General features: G+C 61.2%; 1 protein-coding gene across 2 annotated transcripts; it reads left to right on the top strand.

Moving 5' to 3' along the window:
- The first annotated feature begins 5,181 nt into the window (after window positions 1-5,181).
- On the top strand, window positions 5,182-20,715 carry PIWIL1 (piwi like RNA-mediated gene silencing 1). Of its 2 annotated transcripts, XM_053669605.1 has the most exons (22): window positions 5,182-5,319; window positions 6,293-6,362; window positions 6,982-7,068; window positions 7,373-7,484; window positions 9,659-9,784; window positions 10,053-10,267; window positions 10,577-10,698; window positions 11,469-11,549; window positions 12,126-12,323; window positions 12,588-12,699; window positions 13,385-13,511; window positions 13,729-13,846; window positions 14,221-14,335; window positions 14,758-14,945; window positions 15,224-15,296; window positions 16,510-16,710; window positions 16,805-16,908; window positions 17,577-17,647; window positions 17,777-17,930; window positions 18,098-18,223; window positions 19,863-20,010; window positions 20,118-20,715. In XM_053669605.1, exons 3-22 carry the CDS (start codon window positions 6,991-6,993, stop codon window positions 20,232-20,234), a joined length of 2,586 nt encoding a protein of 861 aa, XP_053525580.1. In that variant the 5' UTR covers window positions 5,182-5,319; window positions 6,293-6,362; window positions 6,982-6,990; the 3' UTR covers window positions 20,235-20,715. The 2 variants fall into 2 exon arrangements, with proteins under 2 accessions (XP_053525580.1, XP_037017057.2); XM_037161162.2 differs by lacking the exons at window positions 5,182-5,319; window positions 6,293-6,362 and having other exon boundaries at window positions 6,981-7,068.
- Window positions 20,716-21,556: the final 841 nt, after the last annotated feature.

Below are 21,556 nucleotides of genomic sequence, written 5' to 3'. Positions count from 1 at the left end.
AAGCCCCGCGCAGCTCGCCCAGCTCGGCCGTGCCATTCGGTGCGACTCCCTGGCGGTCAGGACGCTCCCTGGGGTCAGGACGCCAGCTGCCGAACCGTCCCAGGGCGTTTCCGGCGGCCCCTCCGACAGCCGGTCTGCACCGTGGCCGGGCTGCCCAGCCTTACGCAACTGAGAACCTGACTTCCGCCTCCCCAGGCCTGCCCGGGCCGACGGGCCGTAGAAACGGCGTCGCAGGCCGCGTGGTCCCCATCGGCCGCCTCCTCCCACTCGGCGTGGGGTCCCCAAAGGTCATCGGGGCTGTGGCGGGTGTCACAGCCTCCTTCCTCGTGTGGTGGACGATCAGTGTCCCCTTGCCCGGACAGGCCTGGTTGCTGTGTCCGCACGGCAAAGGGTGTTTGCGTCGTTTCCACCCTGGGATCGTTACGAGCTGTGCCGTAGTAAACGCTCCCGCCCCTATTCCCGTATGAGAGTGACGTCATTTCCCCTGAGCACGCGCCCTGGGGGTGGGACGCTGGGCCACAAGGCACCCCCGGGAGGGAAACCTGTGGGGAACCTTCCGGACTCTCGTCCAGGCCACGAGCGGCCCCATCAAGCTGTGCAGGCTGATTGCTCCACAGCCTCGCCAACGTCAACGACAGTCTTTTCTAGAATCACCCGGGTGGCGCAAAGTGATACCGCCTTGGGGCTTTCCTTGTCATTTCCTTGACGTCTGAGGCTATTCAGCACCTTTTCATACACTTCTTAGCCATTTCTATGTCTCTGTTCAGATCCCGCGCTCTTTTCAAATTGAGTTATTGGTCTTTTTATTATTGACTTGCAGGAGTTCTTTACATATTCTAGACACTCCTTCCTTACTGGAAGTCCGGCTGTATCCTAGCAACAGTTTATACTACTTTCTTTCCAATGTGCCCATTTTTTGTTTTGTTTTCTTGCCTGACTACCCGGCCTAGAATCTGTGGAACAGAAGGGGTGAGAGCGGACGCTCCTGCGTATTCCTGAACTCAGCGAGAAGCGCCGGTCTCCCACCACCGAACCTCCCGCGATTTCCTGGCTGCGGGTTTTGTGTGGTGGGCCCCACCTCCCCGGAGAAGTTCTACCAGGACGAGATGCCACTTCTGCCCGATCCTCTCTGCACGTGTGAAGACAAGCCTGCAGGTGTGGCCTTTCGCTCTCAGGGCACGATGTGTGACATCGCACAGCTGCTGGAAGTCCAGTCTGCCTGGCACTGCTGTGGCCCACCCTCCGGGCCCGTGTGGGGCCTTGTCACACGCCCTGCACCGAGTCTGTTGGCGTCTTGTGGGGAATTTTTGCGCCCGCATCCGGAAAGAATATCGGTCTGCACTTTCCTTCCTGGTAATAGTGTTGACTGGTTCCGCTGTCGGGGTAATACTGGACTCATTTTTTTTTTTAATGGGAAATGTTCCCTCTTACTCTTTTCTTGTAAAAGCTGGGGAGTCGTTTATACTCATTCTTTGGGTTCAGTTCACCGGGGGAGACACTGCACAGCCCGGGTACGTGCTGGTGATGAGTTTGCGAACAGATGTCCGGCTTAAGCAGACACAACCCACGTGCTGCGAGGAGTCGGCCCGCAGTGCGCCCTTTGCTGGCGAACGGCTCCCGCTCTGACGCGGGTTCCCTCGGACTCTGCGGTCCTGTTCACGTGGGTGATTTGCATTGGGAAGCCCCTTGCAGTACAAAGATGAACATCAACCCGGTTACGATGACATTATCCCTGGTTCTCGTTAACCAGATCAACAGCGCAAAATTTTTCCCGTGTACCACCCCTTATCAAATCAGGAAGGGCTTGTGCTCTTTAAAATAAAACCAAAGTAACTGTGACTTTATCTACCTGTGACTCAGGGTTACAGACCTCCATTCTTGATGCGACACCAACTTTCAGGCATTTTAATTAAACGACCTCGTTTAGCCTGCACGGCACTTCTCCGAGACTGGAAGCATCGGTTCTGGTATGACGATAAGGCCCTGGGTGTCTGAGAGCTGGGGCTCGCTCCAGGTCACACCCGTGGGTAGGCACTCCATGACCCCTTCATCCAACAGACACTTAATGAGCCACTGTCTTTGCGAGGTACTAGCAGTGGCAGCAAGTGGTGGTGGCCCGGGGGGTCTGCAGCCACCCTCCCTGATCTGCTACCCTCCCTCCAGCCTGAATCCACAGCACCTTCGGTGACCAGTGTGCCTGCCACACAATCACACCTCCGGGCAAGCCCCAGACCGCGCCCACCCCGCCTCCTACCGCCCCTTCTGCTCGGGAATGCCACCAACTGCGTCACCGGGTCCAGGCTGGGCGCGTGGGCTACAGAAATACCTGGTGTGGTGCGGTCAGTCCAGTCCACAGCAGGGGCCAGCATCAGGGCTCACTGGGGTCCAGAACCTCCTGACAGGGCGTAGAAAATCACAGACACGTCCATGCGCACATGTGTGTGTTTTTAAAGCTGGGAACCACGGCTTCCAGATTTCCAGAGGAGAACTGCTGATCTCCTACACTCAATCCAACTGTGCAATGCCCATCCAAGTTACATTTTAGCACAATTCTCTGTCACCCTCCTGGTCAGGGCAGGAGGAAGGTCTTCACCTTGTACAGCTCTTTCAACTACACCCGAGACACATCATGGCATGGAGCTCGGTACAACCTCCTGTGATTTTGTAGCAAAAACCAAAAACAAAACAAAAACAAAAAACCACAAGAAACAAAACCCTGCAAGTATTACTATTTGATTTTTGTTCTTTGAACGTAAAGATTTGAAATGAAGCTGGATGAAATTTCGAAGGCACCAGTTGGTAACTGATGATACAGCCCAGGCTAACGCACAGCCCAAACCAGTTCTACATCTGCCACTCTCCGCCCACAAGCCCCATGGTTTCCAAAAACGTATCCTCTGGGCTAGTTAGGGACTCAGACTGCAGCTAATACATAACAAAATTGAGAGTAAATTGTCATTGGAAAAAAAATTGTTAGGCTTCCCAAACAAAGGCTTTAAAGAAGGAACTCTAAAAAAAGGAAGGAAGGAAATTCAGAGTAACTTTGTTATTAAACATAGAAAGAAGTGAATATTTCTACCAACAGATTTAATTCTGTGTATGGGATTTTGTTGTGGTCAGTCCGGACAATACGAACCTCTCCCCAAATGCTAGTTTTCAAAGTACCCATTCCTGAGCATCCTTCCCAGGCCCCGGATGCTGAAACATTGTGACGATTTCTACTGACATACAAAGAAACGGGTGGGGCTTCTTCCCGGTTCAGAACAGAGATCGATGAGCACTGGATACATAGAACAAGAACATGTCGCTTTCATTCAGCTTCCAGAGTCCCACACAGAGTTTCTGCCACTAGGGTACCCAGCCTGGGGCCATAACTGTGGTCAATGTGGAAACAATATTTCCCTAACCTCTCTCTGTAGCTTTTCCTTTCAAACTCTAAGTGAGCTCCTTGAGATGGAAGTTTGCACCATCAGAAGAGTGAGGGTACAAGAAGTACCTCCATCTTCCTGTACCACAACTTCTTAAGTCTTTAGAAACCAAGATTTCATTCATTGCACATCCCAAGACACTCCAGAATATTTCCACAAGCACTGTATCTTTGGCAGCTACAAGGAATTCAGGCACCCAGGCAAAATAAACTGCAGGAAAAGTGCCGCTTCTACCCTCTAACGTCCGTTCACGGTATTTCCTATCCCCGGCGGTGGAGGCTGCGGAGATCTATTTCTTGTTTTATTGCGCCCCTTGCTGGCCAAGTCACAGAACACCTTTTCCACCAAAATCTGACATTTGGCAAAAGTTCACTTTCATATTGTATTCCAAGTTGTGCCTTTTATTTTATAAAAAGTGCAAAGCTTTGCGAGGCCAGGCTTTTCTTTTTGTCCCAAACTAGCTCTGTCTTCAAGTGTCTTGCCTTTTCTCGTACATTCTTTAAGTGTGAATAACGTCAGGATCTGAGAACTCGCCCAAGAGACTCAAATGTCTCGGAGCCTCAAAGTCACTCAGTGCCTCTCATTAAAATTCTTCCTTCCCATCCCAAACTCTGGAATCAGCACGCTCTTGGAGTGTGCGCTTTGCAGAGCTTCCCCCAGGGGATTTCTACAATCAAGCTAATGTGGGAAACCAGGAAATCCAGCCGGTTCCTTTCGCCCACAGACAAGGTTGTAGGACTGGGGGAGGTGCCTCAGGGCAACGAAAGCCTCATCCGGCCCACCCACTCCCCACCTCCACCGGCTTGTGAGCTCTCAAGTAAATAAAAACAGTATGTTTGCTCTATGAATGCAGCTTTAAAACAAGCCACAAACCCCTACACTTTGTTATGCAAGGTTTGAATTATTATAAGACGCAGCTAGTCACACGATTCGTTTCCATCAGCCACACTTCCAACCTGACAAACAATTCTCTTCTGTTTCTCACTAGTTACAATGGTTTTGCCCAAAGACAAACTCCCCTGATAGTCGCTCCAGCAACTAGCCAACGGGCTCACATCGACCGGGACCCTGGCCCAGGTGCAGAACCACCACCTGAAACCAGTTAAAGATGCAAGTGCGTGGGTCCCACCCACGGAGCCGCTGAATCAAAATCTCCGTGGGCGGCGGAGTGATCTGCGGGTTCGCCAGCCCTCCAGACGCCGAGAGGCAAGCACAGGGGGGAACCGCTGCCTTGCGCGTGGACGCGCACACCCTGAGCGCGCAGTTCGTCTGACTACTCGGAAAGTTCAACGTCTTAGGTACGCAGCCGCCTGCCATCCTGGCCTCGCAATGCCATTTTATTTTGCAGGGAGGTCGGGGGTGCAAAATTCAAATTTCACTTCTGTAACTGATGAGTCGACTTCTAAATGTAAGGGCCAGCCCCAGACGAAGTCACTATCCCACTGCGCAGCGCTCAGAGCGCACCTGGCCGCAGTTCAGAGTTTATGAAGGTGGGCTTCGCGCACGGGACTGCGCCCCAGCTGAGCGCAAACCAGGCCCCCCGCCCGCCGAGCCCACAGACGCTGCGCTGCGCTCCAGGGACCACGTGGGGCCTGGGCGACGGGGGACTAGGCCCTGCGTGGGCGTGGCTCTCCTGGGAACCCCGGTGCGCGCGGCAGCCAATCAGCGTGCAGCGCGAGCCGCCCGCCTCGACGTTTGTCCCCAGTCACGTGCGCCGCAGTTGGCCTTTGAAGCCAGTGTCCGTCCACCGCGAAAAAGAGGGCCGCGCCCCGGTCCGCCGGAGGCGCCGCAGCGCACCGTCCACCGCGGGGTGCCCCTCCCGGCCCGGCGGGGTCCGGCCGCGGCGTCGGCGGCCGGGAGCCGAGTCCCGGCGCGGAGGGATCCGGCGCGGGTAACCGTTGGGGACGCGGCGGGGACAGTTAGTGCGCGGGCGGCGATCAGGCTGACGGAGCTCAGAGGGCCGCTGCAGCCCGCGCCGCCCGTGGCGTCGCTTCCCGGGCTCGGTCCTGCGGGCCTGGTGAGGCGGAGGGCGGGGCCTCGGCCCTGGGCTCCTGGCCGGGGCGGGCGGCGGAGAAGCCGGCCCGTGGGCGCGGCGACCGGGGGCTGCGGCTGGGACGCGGGGCGGCCGCGTTGCGGGCCGAGTCACCTGCCGCGGTGCCCGGCCTGGAGGCCCGCGCCCGTGTCTCCCTCGGGGTGGCCACGCGATCGGTCGCAGGGCCCCCGGGGCGCGGGGCTCGGCCCCTGGAGCCTCCCGCCCTGGGGGGGGCGTCCGCACCGGCGCCTCGCGCGCGCCCCCTGTCGGCGAGGCTGCGCCGGCTGTCACTGGGTTTCAAGCCAAAGGCTCAGGCGCAGCCGGGCCGTGGAGCTGACGGAGGGGGGCTCGGGTTCGGGGAAGGGCGCCCCGGCCCCGCCGCTGCCGGCCGGACGCACTGCGCTGGTGGCGCCGAGTTAGGCCGGGCGGGGAAGGGTTTTGCAATCAGGCGGGCTGAGCGGACGTGCCGGGAAGTCAGGCGGTGCCGTCAGCCCCGTCTGCTCGGAGACGGGGCGTTTTCGAAGCTGTTGAAACCCAACCCGGCGCACAGCAAAGCGTATGTGCGCGTGGTGTCCAGCCTGCTGCTGTGGCCGCCGCGGCCCCCAGCAGCCCCGCCCCCCCCTCCCCGAACGACCCCGCGGGGTGTCTGCGAGGCTGGGGCGCCCTTTTCAGCCCTGAGTCCCCACAACAGAGGCAGACCTCCTGAGCAGGACACTTAGGTCCCGCCTCCCTCTTTGTAAAAACGCATTTCCTTCCTTCAACTTTTAAAAATGTGTAAGTTTACCTTCCTTTTCCACCGGGGCTAACGTTCGTGAATGCTCTCCGTGTGCAGGTACTTGGTGAGCGCTCCACGTGCGCTGTCACGTGACCCGGGTGGTGAGCTTGACTAGCTGCAGCTGCAGGTGAGGGCGGAGCTCGCTTCCTGCAGGAGCAGGCCCAGTGCGGCCCTAGGGTCGCTGCCCTTCCTAACCCGAGGCTGCCGCCTTCCTGGGGGGGGGGGGTGCAGGGGGGGGCAGTCACGTGGTATCACAGACAGGAGAGAGTGGCTAGGTCAGGTGCCCTGCACCAGTGCGGGGTAGGTTAGAGAGCGGTGGCCCAGGCATGTTTCTTTGAAGGCCAGGTACACAGTGAACCCCCCAGAGGGAAAGAGGTCCGGGGACATAAGTGATGTAGTGGAATTGGGGGGAGACCCAGGAGGAGGCAGCCAGTGTGCGAGGACCATGGGGGGGGGGAGGCCAGGCAGGGACCTTGCCCCACGCCTAGCCTGCCCCACGGAAGATGACAGAAACCGCCTTCGTCTCGCCACACTGGCAAGCGCACTACTGTGTCGAATGTGTTCCGCGTTGGCCGGCCACCCAGCACAGCGCCCCCTACAGTTCGCGCCCAGTTTGTGGGAGGGGCTGAGAGCTAGAAAGGAGCGATGACCCACGTGCTCGTTTTACGACTGCAGGCGGGTGATACTGTGACACAGCCAAGTGTGACTGTGGGCAGAGTCTTGTCTTTGCCTTCATCTCCTTCCAGGAAAGAACAATGACGGGGCGCGCGAGGGCCAGAGCGAGGGGAAGGGCCCGCGGCCAGGAGACGGCGCAGCACGTGGGCGGGGCTGCGGTGAGTGCCGCCCTTCCGGGCCCACACCCCGGGGCCGCCCCTGGGGCTCCGCCCCCACCCACGGCGCCGCTGGGCGGGCCTGTCAGCCATGGTGAGGACTTGGGGCCCAGCGAGGCAGCAGAGGCCCCATTCTCTGGGGACGTTAGGCTGGTTCTTGGCTTTCGTGGGTGACTTTCTGAGGCATCTTTGATAAACTAGTCGATGACTAACTTAGGTCACTTTGGTTGAATGTACTCACCTCATTGCACACCTGCGAGCCCTCGACGCTGACAGAATGCCCTTCTCTGTCTCCATGGGACCGCAGAGCCAGCAGCCTGGGTACAGGCAGCCGCGGCCCCAGCAGCCGCCGGCCGAGGGGGAGCTGGTCGGCCTTGGACGACAGCGAGGACCAGCAGGAGCAACAGCCAAGTCACAAGGTGAAGAAGTCACAAGGTGAAGGGAGAGCGGAAAGTGTGTGTGGTGTGAGACTAGAGGCGGCGAGCTGTGCACGAGCCCGAAGTGGGGGCCCCACGACTCCTTGAGGTCGGAGGACGGCCTCCCTCCCGCACGGTGCGCCCACCCCGGGGTGGAGGGCCGCAGCGCCTCCTCACCCGGAAACAAAAAGGCGTGTTCTTGACCCGCCCGGGCTGCCACAAGGGAACTGAACGGTAAGCGCACAGTAAAGGCGCTGACTGTGCACTTCAAACCACTTTAGAACATTCTCTCAGCGTCTTTGTGGTCACGAGCTGGACCAGGGTTAACGTTTGACACTTTGGTTTATAAAACTCAGACACAACTGAGGTCAAAGCCGTGACCCCTGGCAGAATCAGACGCCAGTGCTGACCCCACACTGCGCTGCGTCGCTGGTGCAAAACTGAGCTATCTGGGTGTGTGATGTCGCATCTCCGGTGGCTGTGGCTTGTCTTCCTCCTCACTAGGGGAAAACAGCCCCGCGTGCAAGGCGGGGTCAGTGTGAGGTCGCCGGCTTTGGTCTGCGGGTGGGTGCGGGGACGGCAGCGCGGGGGCGGCTGGGAGGAGGGGCTGCTTCCCTGCTCCGCTTCCTGCCAGCGGCCCCCACGTGCTCCAAGTGCTCAGTTTCCACCCGTGAAGTCTGTGAGCGTGAGCAAGCGTGCGGGTGAGTCTGCCACCGGCAGTGGTGTGCACAGACCTGTGACAGGCCCTGCTGGTGTCACAAGACAGCGGGACACTTGGTGACAGGGCGGAAGAGCTCCTTCCTCGGCTGCATGCGCAGCCTCCCATCACCCTGCCCCGTCTGTGCTGCTGGGTGGGCGCAGCGAACAGAGGGGCCAGCGGGCGTGGCACCGAAGGGGCACCGCTGGGAAGCAGGGAGCCTGTCCTGGCGTTCGCATCACCCCACACTCGGCGTCCTGTCCCTCTCCTCACCTGTCACCTGTCCTGCTGGCCTCTGTCGGCGTGGTCCCTGAGGGAGGGGACACTTGTTCCAGCCTGTGGGGGGCCCAGCACCGGGCAGCAGCTCACACGGTGCCTGTGCTGGCGGCCCCCACGCACAGTGGGCGTTAGCGACGCGCCCGACCCGTGAGGGCCAGGTCCCCGGGGTGAGACAGGTGATGGGACTGATAGGCGCGGACGGGTGGTTCCAGACCGGGCCGGGCCGGGCCGGCCGGGGCCGTGGTCAGCGAGGTGGTCAGAGCTGCGTGGGGCACACGGGGCACGGAACCGCCGCGCCGCACCCACACGCCTGGGGCTCACAGACTGTGCCCGACTGTGCCGCGTGTCAGCTGTACGTAAGATTTTAAAATTTATTTACTTTTAGAAAGAGGGGAAAGGAAGGAGAAAGAGGGAGAAAAACATCAGTGTATGGTTGCCTTTTTCTCACCCCTCAATGGGAACCTGGCCTGCAACCAGGCATGTGCCCTGACCAGGAATCGAACCGGCGACCCTTTGGTTCACAGGCCCGCACTCGACCCACTGAGCCGCAGCAGCTGGGGCCGGCGTCGACCCCTGGGAAGTGGGCTGTCTGTGCCGGCTGACGGCCAGTCTCGCTCAGGCCACGTGGAGCAGTGGCAAGGCCGCCTGCGGCCCGGGGAGCAGGCTTCATTGCCGTTTGTGGTCAGGAGCTTACACTCAGGTTTCCACATCCAGAGATGACTCTTTTTAAAGACAAATTCACAATTTTTCAGGGAAAATTTCAAGCCCCACCTTTCTGACCTGCTGTAGCCATCAGGTCAGCTTCAGTGCCCATCCCGGTCGTGTAGTCGGTCAAGGCCCTGGACATGGGGCGGGTTTCAGGGTCCCGGATGGGGGCTGATGGGGACCTAAAGGTGAGTGGAGCCCCCAGGCCTCAGGAGGGGCAGGAACCAACCGACCAGCAGCTCCTGTGAGGCGCTCCACGGTGGCTCTGCCATTTGAAACTCCACACGGCTGGGGGCTTTGTCATCCTCGCTCATTCCTTCGGGAGGAGCTGGACGCACAGGAGAGCAGCTCTGTGGCCGGTGAAGCCGACATGGAGTTGAAGCCACAGGTCGCAGCCAGAGCCCCTCCGCCGCCGCAGCCGGGGCGGGGGCTGGGTTCCTCACCTGACGCTCCGTCGTACTTGGCCTGCCATTTGCTTCCTTCCCTTTGCTTTAAGAACTGCAGATCTCTGCTGGGTTTCAGGAGTTGTCCTTAGCAGAGAGGGGAGGCCGCCGCCGAGACTTCCACGACCTCGGCGTGAACACGAGACAGAACATCGACCACGTGAAAGAGTCAAAAACAGGTGGGTGGGTAGGAGCGCAGCTCCTTCCACAGCCTCGGCCGGAGAGCCGGTCGGGCCGGGGCCACGCACTCAGTCACAGGAGGATGTCTCCCTGGACCTGTGCTCTCAGGGATGGACGCAGCTAGGACAGTGGTCCCCGGAGTCGCGCATCAGGGCCCCCGTCGTCGGCCGCTCCGCCCTCTGTTCGCAGAGCGGGGCGCCTGGGCCGGGAGGAAGGTGCCCGGGGGGACCGACTCGGGTCGCCCCGCGCAGCGACTGGCTCTCGCAGGCTCCTCGGGCGTCATCGTGAGGCTCAGCACCAACCACTTCCGGCTGACGTCCCGCCCGCAGTGGGCCCTGTACCAGTACCACGTGGACTACAACCCGCTCATGGAGGCCCGCAGGCTGCGCTCCGCCCTGCTGTTCCAGCACGAAGACCTCATCGGGAGGTGTCACGCTTTTGACGGAACAATACTGTTTCTGCCGAAGAGACTGCGGCACAAGGTTATTTTCCGTGTCGTGTGGGGAGGGAGGGGGCTTTCCACTTCCGAGCAGAAGTGCCACAGCCAGGGGGCAGCTGCCGGGGAAGCCCCAGTGGCTCCCGTCTGATAGGACCTCAGAAGACCTCAGAGGGTGTGTCACCTGTGTGTCACCCTCGTGCCGGTCTGAGGGGCGCCCTGGCCACAGCACAGCAGCGCACGGTGCCTGCTCCGCTGCCCGCCCGGCCGCCCTGCCCTGGTCCTCAGAAACACGCTGCACTCGCCTCTGTCCTCTCGGACAGTCCCCTCCTCGTTCCCCCCACCCCGGCCCCAGGTGACCGAAGTGTTCAGTCAGACACGCAACGGAGAGCACGTGAGGGTGACCATCACGCTCACCAACGAGCTCCCGCCCACGTCGCCCACCTGCCTGCAGTTCTACAACATCATCTTCCGGAGGTACTCATGCCCGCGTGTGCCCGCGTGTGCCCACGCTCCACCGAGAGAGGGGGAGCTCACGGGGCGGGGGGGAGGGGACGCCAGGCAGCGAGAGCCTGCACTCGCAGCTTTACATGGCGGTCGCTCCGTCACCCCTCGCGGTGCGAGGCACTGGCTCCAGTGGGCTTCTCCACCTTCAGCCTCCCCATCTGGGCCGTCTGATTTCTCACATAAGACACTGCCGCTCAGCTGTCGGCTCCCCCAGGGGCAGGGGCAGCCTGGCGGGGGCTGCCTGGGCCTGAGGACAGCGAGACACGTGCCCGGCTGTAATTTACCTGTTCCGGTGGGTCCGGCAGGCTCAGTCCCCGACACTGGGACGTTCCTTTCGGTGGGTCACTGTGTTGGGCTGATGTAATTAGCAGGTGGATTCTTCTCTAAACGAGGAGCCGGCAGCCCTGTTCTGGGCAGGGCGGGGCGCACATCCCCGGCGGTGGGCCAGGCGGGCTGTCTCAGCCGCAGTGCCCACACCAGCAAAAGGTCGCGGCTGCGCGCCAGCAAAACCCGCTGACGGACACTGGCACTGGAATTCCACATAATTCACGCGTCTTTTTACTTTTCTCAACCTTTACAAAATGTAGGCAGCCATCCTTAGTCCCTCAGCCATGTAGAAACCAGCAGGTGGGCAGCGGCTGGTCAGATGGGGCCCCGCACCGAGCCCGCTGCGCCTTTGCGGTTGCGCTGTGAGGGGTCTCACCCACACTCACTCCCTGCTCCGACCTCTGGGTCCCCAGGCTGCTGAAGATCATGAACTTGCAGCAGATTGGGCGGAACTACTACAACCCGAGTGACCCGATTGACATCCCCAATCACAGGTTTGTGGGAGGTGCCGAGTTTCCGCCCCTCAGGCCGCATCACAAACTTCCAAAGCGACACTTGAAATGACCCACTTTCTTCCAGGGGCTGTTTCTGGTGCCCGTCACAGGGCGTGAGCGTGAACCTGGGAGTGAATAACAAGAGCCATCCCGGAATCCCTGGTTTTTAAAACCATGGGGGGCTCTGAACGCACGTGTCCCCGGGTTCGCACACGGCCTCCCACGCAGAGCCGACACCACCTGGGAGTGAGGGCCGCTGCGGACACCGGGCACCAGGGCGGCGGCCCAGGCGCTCTGCTTTGTGATAAGGACTCAGGAGGTTTCCATTAGATTGGCGACTTTTTCGAGTCTTGGGCCAAGATACAGATTACTTCTATAAAGTTAGTATATTAATTTGCAGTGCAGCTTATAAAATTATTATAAAAGAGCATTCGTTGTTGAATATCTCAAAAAGCCGGTCTTCCTCTGAAGCTGTGCAGACCCTGGCAGTACGTGAGCTCAGTGGGTGATGACGTTTGGCCCCCAGACCCGGCCGGTGGCGGCGTGAGCGGACGGGGCGGGTGTGTGTCGCCGCAGGTTGGTGATCTGGCCCGGCTTCACGACCTCCATCCTGCAGTACGAGAACAGCATCATGCTGTGCACGGACGTCAGCCACAAGGTGCTGCGCAGCGAGACGGTGCTGGACTTCATGTTCAGCCTGTACCAGCAGACGGGCGAGCACCACTTCCAGGAGCAGGTGTCCAAGGAGCTGGTCGGCCTCATCGTCCTCACCAAGTGAGCGGCCGCCCCAGCGCCCCGTGGGTCTCCGGGGCGGGGGGGCGGCGGTGTTGGGGGACACACGCATCTGTGTGGGACAGACACTGCGTGACTCCTGCCCGCTCAGTTTTCTGACAGTGACTGTCACCTCCCTGTCCGTCCGGCACAGTCTGTAAGACACCCTTTTCCCTCTCCGTGACACCGTGTGTTACTGAGTGACTTTGAAATTGTCCCTCCCACGGTGCGTCTTCAGGAAGCACCAGTAAGTGCCCCGTCCCACAGGTACAACAACAAAACGTACCGGGTCGATGACATTGACTGGGACCAGAACCCCAACAGCACCTTCAGGAAGGCGGACGGCTCCGAGGTCAGCTTCCTCGAGTACTACAGGAAGGTACGCAGCGGCCTGCGCCCGTGTGGCAGGGTCCAGGTTCCTTTCGCAGCGGAGCACGTGCAGGACGGGCAGGGAGGGGCCTGTCCCTTGTTCTGATGTTGGTGCTTTCGCACCCACCTGGGGTGCGAGTCAGGGCACTGGCCTGACCAAGACGACTCTAGATTTGGGCCTGGAACTCACTGAACTGAGAAACTCCAGAGGCAAATCGCAAGAAAAGCACCGACGGACTGGAGGACGGTGAAATGTTTGCCTGGCGAGGCGGACGGGCAGGGTCTTAGTTCCTGCAGTGAGCAGACCCGGCCCTGAATCCCGTCGGAAGGGGCACTCGTGGCCTCTGAAGTGATGAGCCTAGCGGCCAGGAAGGTGTCCTGGAACAGGAGGAAGGAATGGGCGGGGCCTCGTGGTCTGTTGACGAGGGACCCAGACTGAGGAGGAGGCGCTCGCACTTCAGGGAGGCCGATGCCTTCGTGTCCAGAAGGCTCGCCGGTGTGGGCGGGGCGCTGGGCCGGCAGGAAAGGGCCGACAGAACCAGGGGGCCCAGGGTTCAGAGCAGCCTGTGACGGCTCCGGAATTGCCAGGCGGCGAGTCCTCTGGTCCACGGGGGGTGGCAGCCGCTGTCTCTGCCCGCTGGCACGTCACCAGAGGCGTCCCCTACACATGGTGACTGCGCTTTCTTCTCAAACAGCAATACAACCAGGAGATCACAGACCTGAAGCAGCCGGTGCTGGTCAGCCAGCCCAAGCGGAGGAGGGGCCCCGGCGGCAGCCTGCCCGGCCCCGCCATGCTCATCCCGGAGCTCTGCTACCTCACAGGTGTGGGCGTGGGGCGGCGGTCGGGGGGACTGCAGGGCCGGTCACCCCGGTCAGCCTCATGGCCGCCAGCGTTTCTCCACGCCCCTCCCGCCCTGGGAAAACCCTTGAAGCCGCCCGTCTCCCCGAGATTCTTCCCCCACCCCCACCTCGCACTCTGAACACCGAGGGGCGATTCTCGGTCCTCCAAACGAACGCCTCGTGGACGTCCCCTCTGCAGGCCTGACCGACAAGATGCGCAACGACTTCAGCGTGATGAAGGACCTGGCCGCGCACACGCGGCTGACGCCCGAGCAGAGGCAGCGGGAGGTGGGCAGGCTCATCGACTACATTCACAAGTACGCCCCCCGCGGGGCCGGTGTGCCGCACTGTCCCGGGGGCGGGGGGGGGGGTGCGGGGGGGCGGGGCCGCCCCTCCATCTCCGAGTGAGGGAGGGCGTCCGCGTCCTCGGTCAGGACCATGGGGTGCAACACGGCGGAGTGAGTTTGGGCAGCTCCGTCCTCTCTGTGCAACGCCAGGGCTTTACTTTGAGGAGGGGGAGGTTTGGGCCCCGGGATTTTCCATTGAAGGAGGGGTGGAGTGTGGACGTGCAGTGTGGACGTGGGACGGTGCTCGTGTTTGTACTCGGCGCCGGGCCCCAGCCCCGAGGTGGCACGGCCATGCACTGCGAGGTGTCCTCACACGCTGACGTATAAACACACTCCATCAACAGAGATGACAATGTTCAGAGGGAGCTTCGAGACTGGGGTCTGAGCTTCGACTCCAACCTGCTGTCCTTCTCAGGGAGAATTCTGCAAGCAGAGAAGATTCACCAAGGCGGGAAAACGGTAAGGCGGCCTTCCCGCCATCCCCGAGGTTGGGCAGGGCAGAGGCCCGTGCAGCCAGCGGGAGAGCGCAGTGGTGTCCGGCTCGGTGCCGCCCGCACCACCCCCGCCCCGCCCTCTGCCAGCAGCCGAGCGGCAGCGGAAGCTGCAGGGCAAACGTGCAGGGGCCACAGTCAGAGGACGAGGCTGGGGCCCCTGGGAGACCGGACCGTGCCAGGCAGCGCTCAGGTGGCAGTTCTCACTAACGTGCACAAACCCTAAGCTGCCACCGTCTTTCCAGACCCTTTTGCATCTCTCTTGCCACCAAGGGCCTTCTGTCCGCCACTGCCGCCAGGTGTAAGGAGGTGCCCCGGGCCTGGTGGTGACTCTCCGGCCTCCTCCGGGGCACGCAGGCGGCTTCACCGTGTCTGTAAACTCTCTCCCAGTTTGAGTACAACCCCCAGTTCGCCGACTGGTCCAAGGAAACGAGGGGCGCGCCCCTGATCAGCGTGAAGCCCCTGGACAACTGGCTGCTGGTGTACACGCGGAGGAACTACGAGGCGGCCAACTCGCTGATACAGAACCTGTTCAAGGTCACGCCGGCCATGGGCATACAGATGAAGAAAGCGATAATGTGAGTTTTCTCCTCCGAAACAGACCCGCGGCCCTGACGGGGGGAGTGCTCACAACGTAAGCACTTGCTGATCTTCGTGTGAAGACCGGATACAGGCCCACGGCCTGCGGGCATGGACGTGCGTGTGAGGACCGAGATGGAGGGGCTGGCGGGGCTGCGGATGCCCCCCCACCCAGCACCTCGGGCAGCAGAGCCTCACACACCAGACCCCGAGGGGGCTTCTCAGCGGGCGCCGCTCCGTCCCCTCCCTCGGTGTTGGTCACGTGTTTCCATTTTAGGATCGAGGTGGACGACAGGACGGAAGCCTACCTGAGAGTCTTACAGCAGAAGGTCACGTCGGACACCCAGATAGTGAGTCGCCCACTGCCCAGAGCTGCTGCCCAGAGTGCCTGGCTCGACTGGGGCGTGTAGAAATCCTTGAACTCGAGTTCATTTTCCAAATGTCATGGTTTGGTTCCCAGACGGGCCACAAAGTGTGTGTGTTACCATCCTGAGGTCTCTGAGGCCACACGGGCTCCGGTCAGTGCCCCGGGTCGGAAGCTGCCTTGGATGTGTTTGGACCCGATGGTTTCAATTGTTCTAGAACACTTGGGGAAAATACTGGCACAAAAGTGAAAGCCAACCTTGGATGTTCCGCACACAGTGTGGAACTGCTAGGTGGCCGGGCACAGCCCCTTCCTTTGTTGGTCCTCTCCCCCTGCTGCTGAGGGCAGGTTCCTGCCCATTGTCTGGGACGCTGGGGACGCAGAGGGTGGGAGAGGGCTCCGCCTGGTGAGGGGGGCGGGTGGGACCTGGGCGTGTGGCCTGGGGCACAGGTGAGCCACCGCTGGGCTCAGCCCCAGCCCTTCAACGTGAGCTGGGCGGGGGTGTGTTTCCTTCCCTCCTGAGGTACAGTTGGGGGAGAACGTCAGGTTCACAGTGCACAGCGCGTGTGCGCATGTGTGTGCGTGTCACCACGTCGGGCTTGTTGGCGCCTCCGCTTGGCGTGTGTGGTGAGTCAGGGAAGACCCAGGCGCCCTGGCAACCGTCGGGCGCCAGGCTGTGCCCGAGGCCACCAGGGCCTGCTCAGCCTGTCTCCGGCCGCTGGCCCCTGCCCACTTCAGGGGGCTGTGTGCGGACCGTCGCGTTAGGTTTCCTGGTTGGCCGTGGGCTCCCTCCACGGAGCCATGAGGCTCCCAGCCAGGGCTCAGCCGTCGGAAAGCCGCCACCCAAGGGGCCTCCTGGAGGTCGTGTGCGGTGGGGACGGAGCGTGGCAGAAAGCCCCCCTCTGTCCGCCGGGCGGCTGCCCTGTGCTCGTGTTGCCTCGGTCCCCGTCCTGCAGCCGTCCTGGGTGGCCGGCAAGCTGGTGGGACTCGTGCCTGGGCGTCAAGGTGCACAGCCATGGGCCGTGTGCTCAGCATGTGCTCATCGTCAGCATGTGCTGGTCGAATGTAGTGAATGAAAAGTAAAGGCCAACATCATGCTTCGTGACCATACGGCACAGACGTGTGGAAAACGCGTGACCGTCACTTGTCCTGTGGGGGTGACTTCTCCCCTGGTGTCTGCATTCTCTGTCTGTCTGCAGGTCGTCTGCCTGCTGTCGAGCAACCGGAAGGACAAGTATGACGCCATCAAGAAGTACCTGTGCACGGACTGCCCAACCCCCAGCCAGTGCGTGGTGGCGCGGACCCTGGGCAAGCAGCAGACGGTCATGGCCATTGCCACAAAGATCGCCCTGCAGATGAACTGCAAGATGGGCGGGGAGCTGTGGAGGGTGGACATGCCCGTGAGTTCTGTCCCCCGCCGGGGACGGCCTGCATGCCGCCGGAGGAGCCGAGTCCCTGCTACCTGGTGTCTGAGTAGCAGCGCTTCCCTTGCAGCTGAAGCTGGTGATGATCGTCGGCATCGACTGTTACCACGACACCACGGCCGGGCGGCGGTCCATCGCGGGCTTCGTGGCGAGCATCAACGAAGGGATGACCCGGTGAGCGCGCAGCAAGGCTGCTGGCCGGGGCCCTGCCGGGTGGCGGGGCTGCATCAGCCCTTCACTTCCAACTGCTGCCAGCCCCGGTGTCCAGCCACGCGGGTCAGGGAGGGACACCTTCCCCTGCTGGCCCTTAGTCTCAGGTTTGCCACTGTGTTGTGTGGGGGGGCGCACTGCACCGAGTGCCCCCCCTGCAGCTGGCCCAGGCGCCACGTGGTGGTGCACTGATGTCAGTCTCGGGGCCCTGGCAGCACGGAGGGGACCAGTGGGACCAGGCTCGTGATGGGGGCGGGGGGGAGAGGCGGGGGGTGTCTCAGCATCGCCGAGGGCACGTTTGGAGGCCTGACGCTTCTGAAGGGGGGTGTCTGTCCTGAGGGCTTCTCCAGGGGACAGTGGGGCGGGCCAAAGTGTGCGCTGCTGTGCGAGCCCAGGAGATCCTGGGCGTCACCGTGCGAGTTGGCACTCTCTTCAGCTGAGCTGTGGAGTCGTGGGCGTGATCGCTGAGAAAAGAGCGTGTGGTGAGTGTGTTTGTCGGGCACTGGCAGGCCGGTCCCTGCTGTTGAGACGTCCTGAGTAGTCGCAGACGTCAGCAGGTGCCCGGCACCACGGCCAGCGGGAGGGAAGGCGGGCCCGCGGCAGCGTGCCCTCGGTGTGCTCTCGCCCCACAGCTGGTTCTCCCGCTGCGTGTTCCAGGACAGAGGCCAGGAGCTGGTGGATGGGCTCAAGGTGTGCCTGCAAGGTCAGTCTCCACCCGGGAGGGGCCTCGAGGGCGCGTCCCAGAGCCACGCTGCGGCCCAAGCCCAGGACGGGGGGGGGGGCCTGGCCGCCGCGGGGGGGCCCCCCCTGAGTGTGTCTGGCCCCGTCACAGCCGCGCTGCGGGCCTGGAACACGTGCAACGAGTACATGCCCAGCCGCATCATCGTGTACCGTGACGGCGTGGGCGACGGCCAGCTGAAGACGCTGGTCAACTACGAGGTGCCGCAGTTCCTGGACTGCCTCAAGTCCGTGGGTCGCGGCTACAAGTGAGCGGCGCGGTGCAGCCCACGCCTGCAGACCCACACCCTGATTCGGGCCCGAGATGAGCTGGGGGTGCAGGGGCAGTGGGGGGACCGCACAGGCCTCGCCCCAGGCCCCGAGAAGGGGGTGTGCAGGCACCCGGGCGACACTGAGTGTTCTTGTCACCTCCAAGCCCCAGGCTGACGGTGATTGTGGTGAAGAAGCGTGTGAACGCCAGGTTTTTTGCTCAGTCTGGAGGGAGGCTTCAGAACCCGCTTCCCGGGACAGTCATCGACGTGGAGGTCACCCGCCCCGAGTGGTGAGTCCCGCCTGCGGGGCCAGGTGCAGGCCGGGTCCCGCCAGGTCCCTGAGCGCGGCCCCCGTGTTCTGTCCGCCCTGACACGCCGCCGTTTCGTCCTCACGCCGTATTCCTTTCCCACGCTGCAGACGTCACCCCGTCTGCTCCGAGACGCCCGCATGGCTTGTGCTCGCTGCCTGGGTGCCAGAAGCAGCAGGCAGAGGCTTCTGTGCCCACGTCCCTGTGGGCCGGGCGGTGGCCCCGTCTCCTCGGTGGGGGGGCCCGGGGCCTGACGGCGGGCACTTGTTTCTGCACATGCACCTTGTCCACAGACGGCTGTTTCCAAATGAGACGTCTGGGCCTGTGGTGGACTCGGTGACCCTTTCTGTGCCCTGGGCCCCCTGCTGCCGCAGGCAGACAGGAAAGCGGGGCTCGGGCCCTGTCGGGCGCTCACAGCACTCAGCCAGGAGCCAGGGGCTTGGCCCTGCAGCGTCCACGGGACGCCCTTCGCAGGAAGCGACCCTTGTCCCTGTGTGGAAATGTCGGGAACGTTTTCTGAAAGGCGCCTGTCGTCAGGAGACGGTGTTGGCCAGGCTGTGCGGTCGGCGCATGGAGCCCTCTTCCTGTAGAAACCGGGGCCGAGCCGTCGCTGCACTGACTGTGTAGACGGCGCCTCCCGTGGCAGCGCCTGGGACTGCCGTGCGGAGCCGCACACTTGGACTTCACCTTTTTCTCGGCAGGGGTTAGGCTGGCAGTCACTGCAGCGCCATGGGCCCCGCACGGCGGGAAACCCAAGTTGCATTGGGAAGTAGGAAAACTCCGCTCCTTTTTGCTACAACCCAGCCGCTGTGTGACTCGGTGCCGGAGCCTGCACCAGCGCCCGTCCGGCTCCAGCGCCTGGCGTGGCCGCGAGCGCCAGTCGGGGCCGGGCGCCAGGTCCGGCTCGGCCACAGTTTCTCTGCTGTCTTGGGGGCTCATTTCTAAAACCCTCGCTTTTCTGGAAAAACCCATAATCTGTTGTAGATCCATTCTGGTCTCATCCTTTCTCTCGTTCCCACGGACGTCACAATCGCATAGTTAAGTCCCTCAGGTCCAATAACAGTGCTTCTGCCCCGGTGGGTTAGCGTCACCACGAAAACGACGGACGCGGAGACGGGTGCCGTACGCCCCTCCGTCCTGCACCACTGGGTCTCTGTGTGGCCGCCCGGTCCCCGTTCTGGTCCCACTGACGGTCCTTCACACTCTCCCTGTCGAAGACGCGCTGAGTCGCTGATGAGTGAAACGCGCCAGGCGCATCTTGGTTGACGACACGGGAACAGCCGGCAGGAGAGCTGCTGTGGTTGAGGGCGTCTGGGGTGACGGAGCCGAAGCCGGGCCTCCCGTCCCCACTGCCCTGCCTCCCCCACGGCGTGGACGTGCAGGCACGCGCGGTGCCCAGGGCTCCCGTGACCCGCCCCGGTACCCGCAGTGGCCCATCTCAGCACGGCACGAACACACACACACACACACAGGCGGCCCGCAGGGGCCACGTCACGTCCCGAGGGGACCGGCTGACGTCCGGCTCCAGGGTCTTCTCACTGTCGGACACCGAGTCCTCTTCCCTCGAGCTTCGGAAAGGGAAGCCCTGACGTGCGCGTGGCTCGTGTGTCTGTGACCCCAGGTACGACTTCTTCATCGTGAGCCAGGCGGTGAGGAGCGGCAGCGTGTCTCCCACACACTACAACGTCATCTACGACAACAGCGGCCTGAAGCCGGACCACATCCAGAGGCTGACATACAAGCTGTGTCACGTCTACTACAACTGGCCCGTGAGTGCCCCTCCCCATGGGCCCGGGGGCGCTGCCGTGGTCATGAGACTCCCCCTTCAGGGAGACTAGCCCTGCGGTGACAGCAGCTGTGTTTTCTCCCCCTGAAGGGCGTCATCCGCGTGCCCGCGCCCTGCCAGTACGCACACAAGCTGGCCTTCCTCGTGGGCCAGAGCATCCACCGGGAGCCGAACCTGTCCCTGTCCAACCGCCTGTACTACCTGTAGCCACGGCGGGGCCACGGCGGGCCACGCACTCCCGTCTCAGTGACGCCTCCGGGGCTTCCCGGCCTTGACTTCTTAACTATTCTTCGTAGTTGAAACTTGGGAAGGGAATTAGGGGGTTTAGAGTCTTAATTCTGAGATTGCTTACTAACCGATTTGTTTCACAGGTAAAAATTAGGATATTTTAAGTTGTTTGCCTCTCAAACGTAGAGTCAGTTTTGTTTTGGGAAAAAACGGGTAAGGTACTTTGTTTTATGAACAGCGTCTCTCAAACTATCTGAAAGTACTTTCATGAGAGAGAAAGTCCTGCTTGGGACCTATATTAACCTTAGTATTGAAATATTTATTTTGAATATAAAGGAGAAAAGGCATAAAGTAGGAAGCGCACCGCGATCCCAAGGTGTGGCTTTACTTGGGTGTGTAAAGACAGAAGCTGGCACTAAATGACACCTGCCAGGCCGGGCAGGGTGACAGTGTGGAGAAATAGGCTCACGGGGTGGGGGTGGGGGGTCAAAAAAAGAATTGAAAACTTTTAAATTTCTCTTCGAAGAGACATTTATTGCCCTGTAACAGAAGAGGCGAGTGGTCCATGTTAACATCACTGTTTGTTTCGTTTTGCAAATGGGACTTCGTTCTACTTATTATAAAATAAAATGGAAGTGATTGTCACCTGATTTGAATTTGCAGTGTAGTTTTTGTTTTCACTGAGAGCATACGCATTTTTCCCACTTAATGTATTTTTCAAACTGCTGGGGAGCAGCTTCAGTGAGAAGGCCACTCCACGGGTATCAGCTAAATCAGAGCCACTCAGGAAGTGCCGCGTCAGAGTGCAGTCTCGCTCGGAAGGGCTGCCCCCCACCCCCAGGGCAGCCTCGGGCGTCTGCGCCAGCGGGAAGCAGGCGTCTGTGACGAACGCAAACCTGCATGTTCGTGGGGATCTTCAGGAAATTTTCTAAAGAGTGGGTGTGAGGTTGCCGAGTAACTGCACAAGGTCTGTCTGCAAGGTTTCCAGCCATGTGGCAGGAAAAATAGAGACTTTTACTGAAGAAGATACAAGATACAAGAAACACTGTACAAAGGACAGTGACACCTAAGTCCCCTTCAAAGCAGGCACCTTGGGACCTCACAGAATTCTCCCAGTCACCATCAGCTGCCCTGTCGTCTTTTCCTGAATCTCATCAGTGGTCTGAACTCACTTCCCTTTCACAGGTGGTTTTAGTTTTGAGAAAAGCCAGAGGTCTGGGCTGTAGGGGGGCTGGGTCACCCGGGGGATTTGATGTTTCACCAGAAAACTCTGCCCGAGGCGGGATGCGTGAGCAGGCGTG

This window comes from Artibeus jamaicensis, unplaced genomic scaffold, assembly GCF_021234435.1.
Source record: "Artibeus jamaicensis isolate MK-2021 breed Jamaican fruit bat unplaced genomic scaffold, CSHL_Jam_final contig_525, whole genome shotgun sequence".
In the NCBI taxonomy this organism is placed as follows: Eukaryota; Metazoa; Chordata; class Mammalia; order Chiroptera; family Phyllostomidae; genus Artibeus; species Artibeus jamaicensis.
Note: the sequence above shows the minus strand (reverse complement) of the source record. Positions and strands in the feature narration are given on the sequence as shown.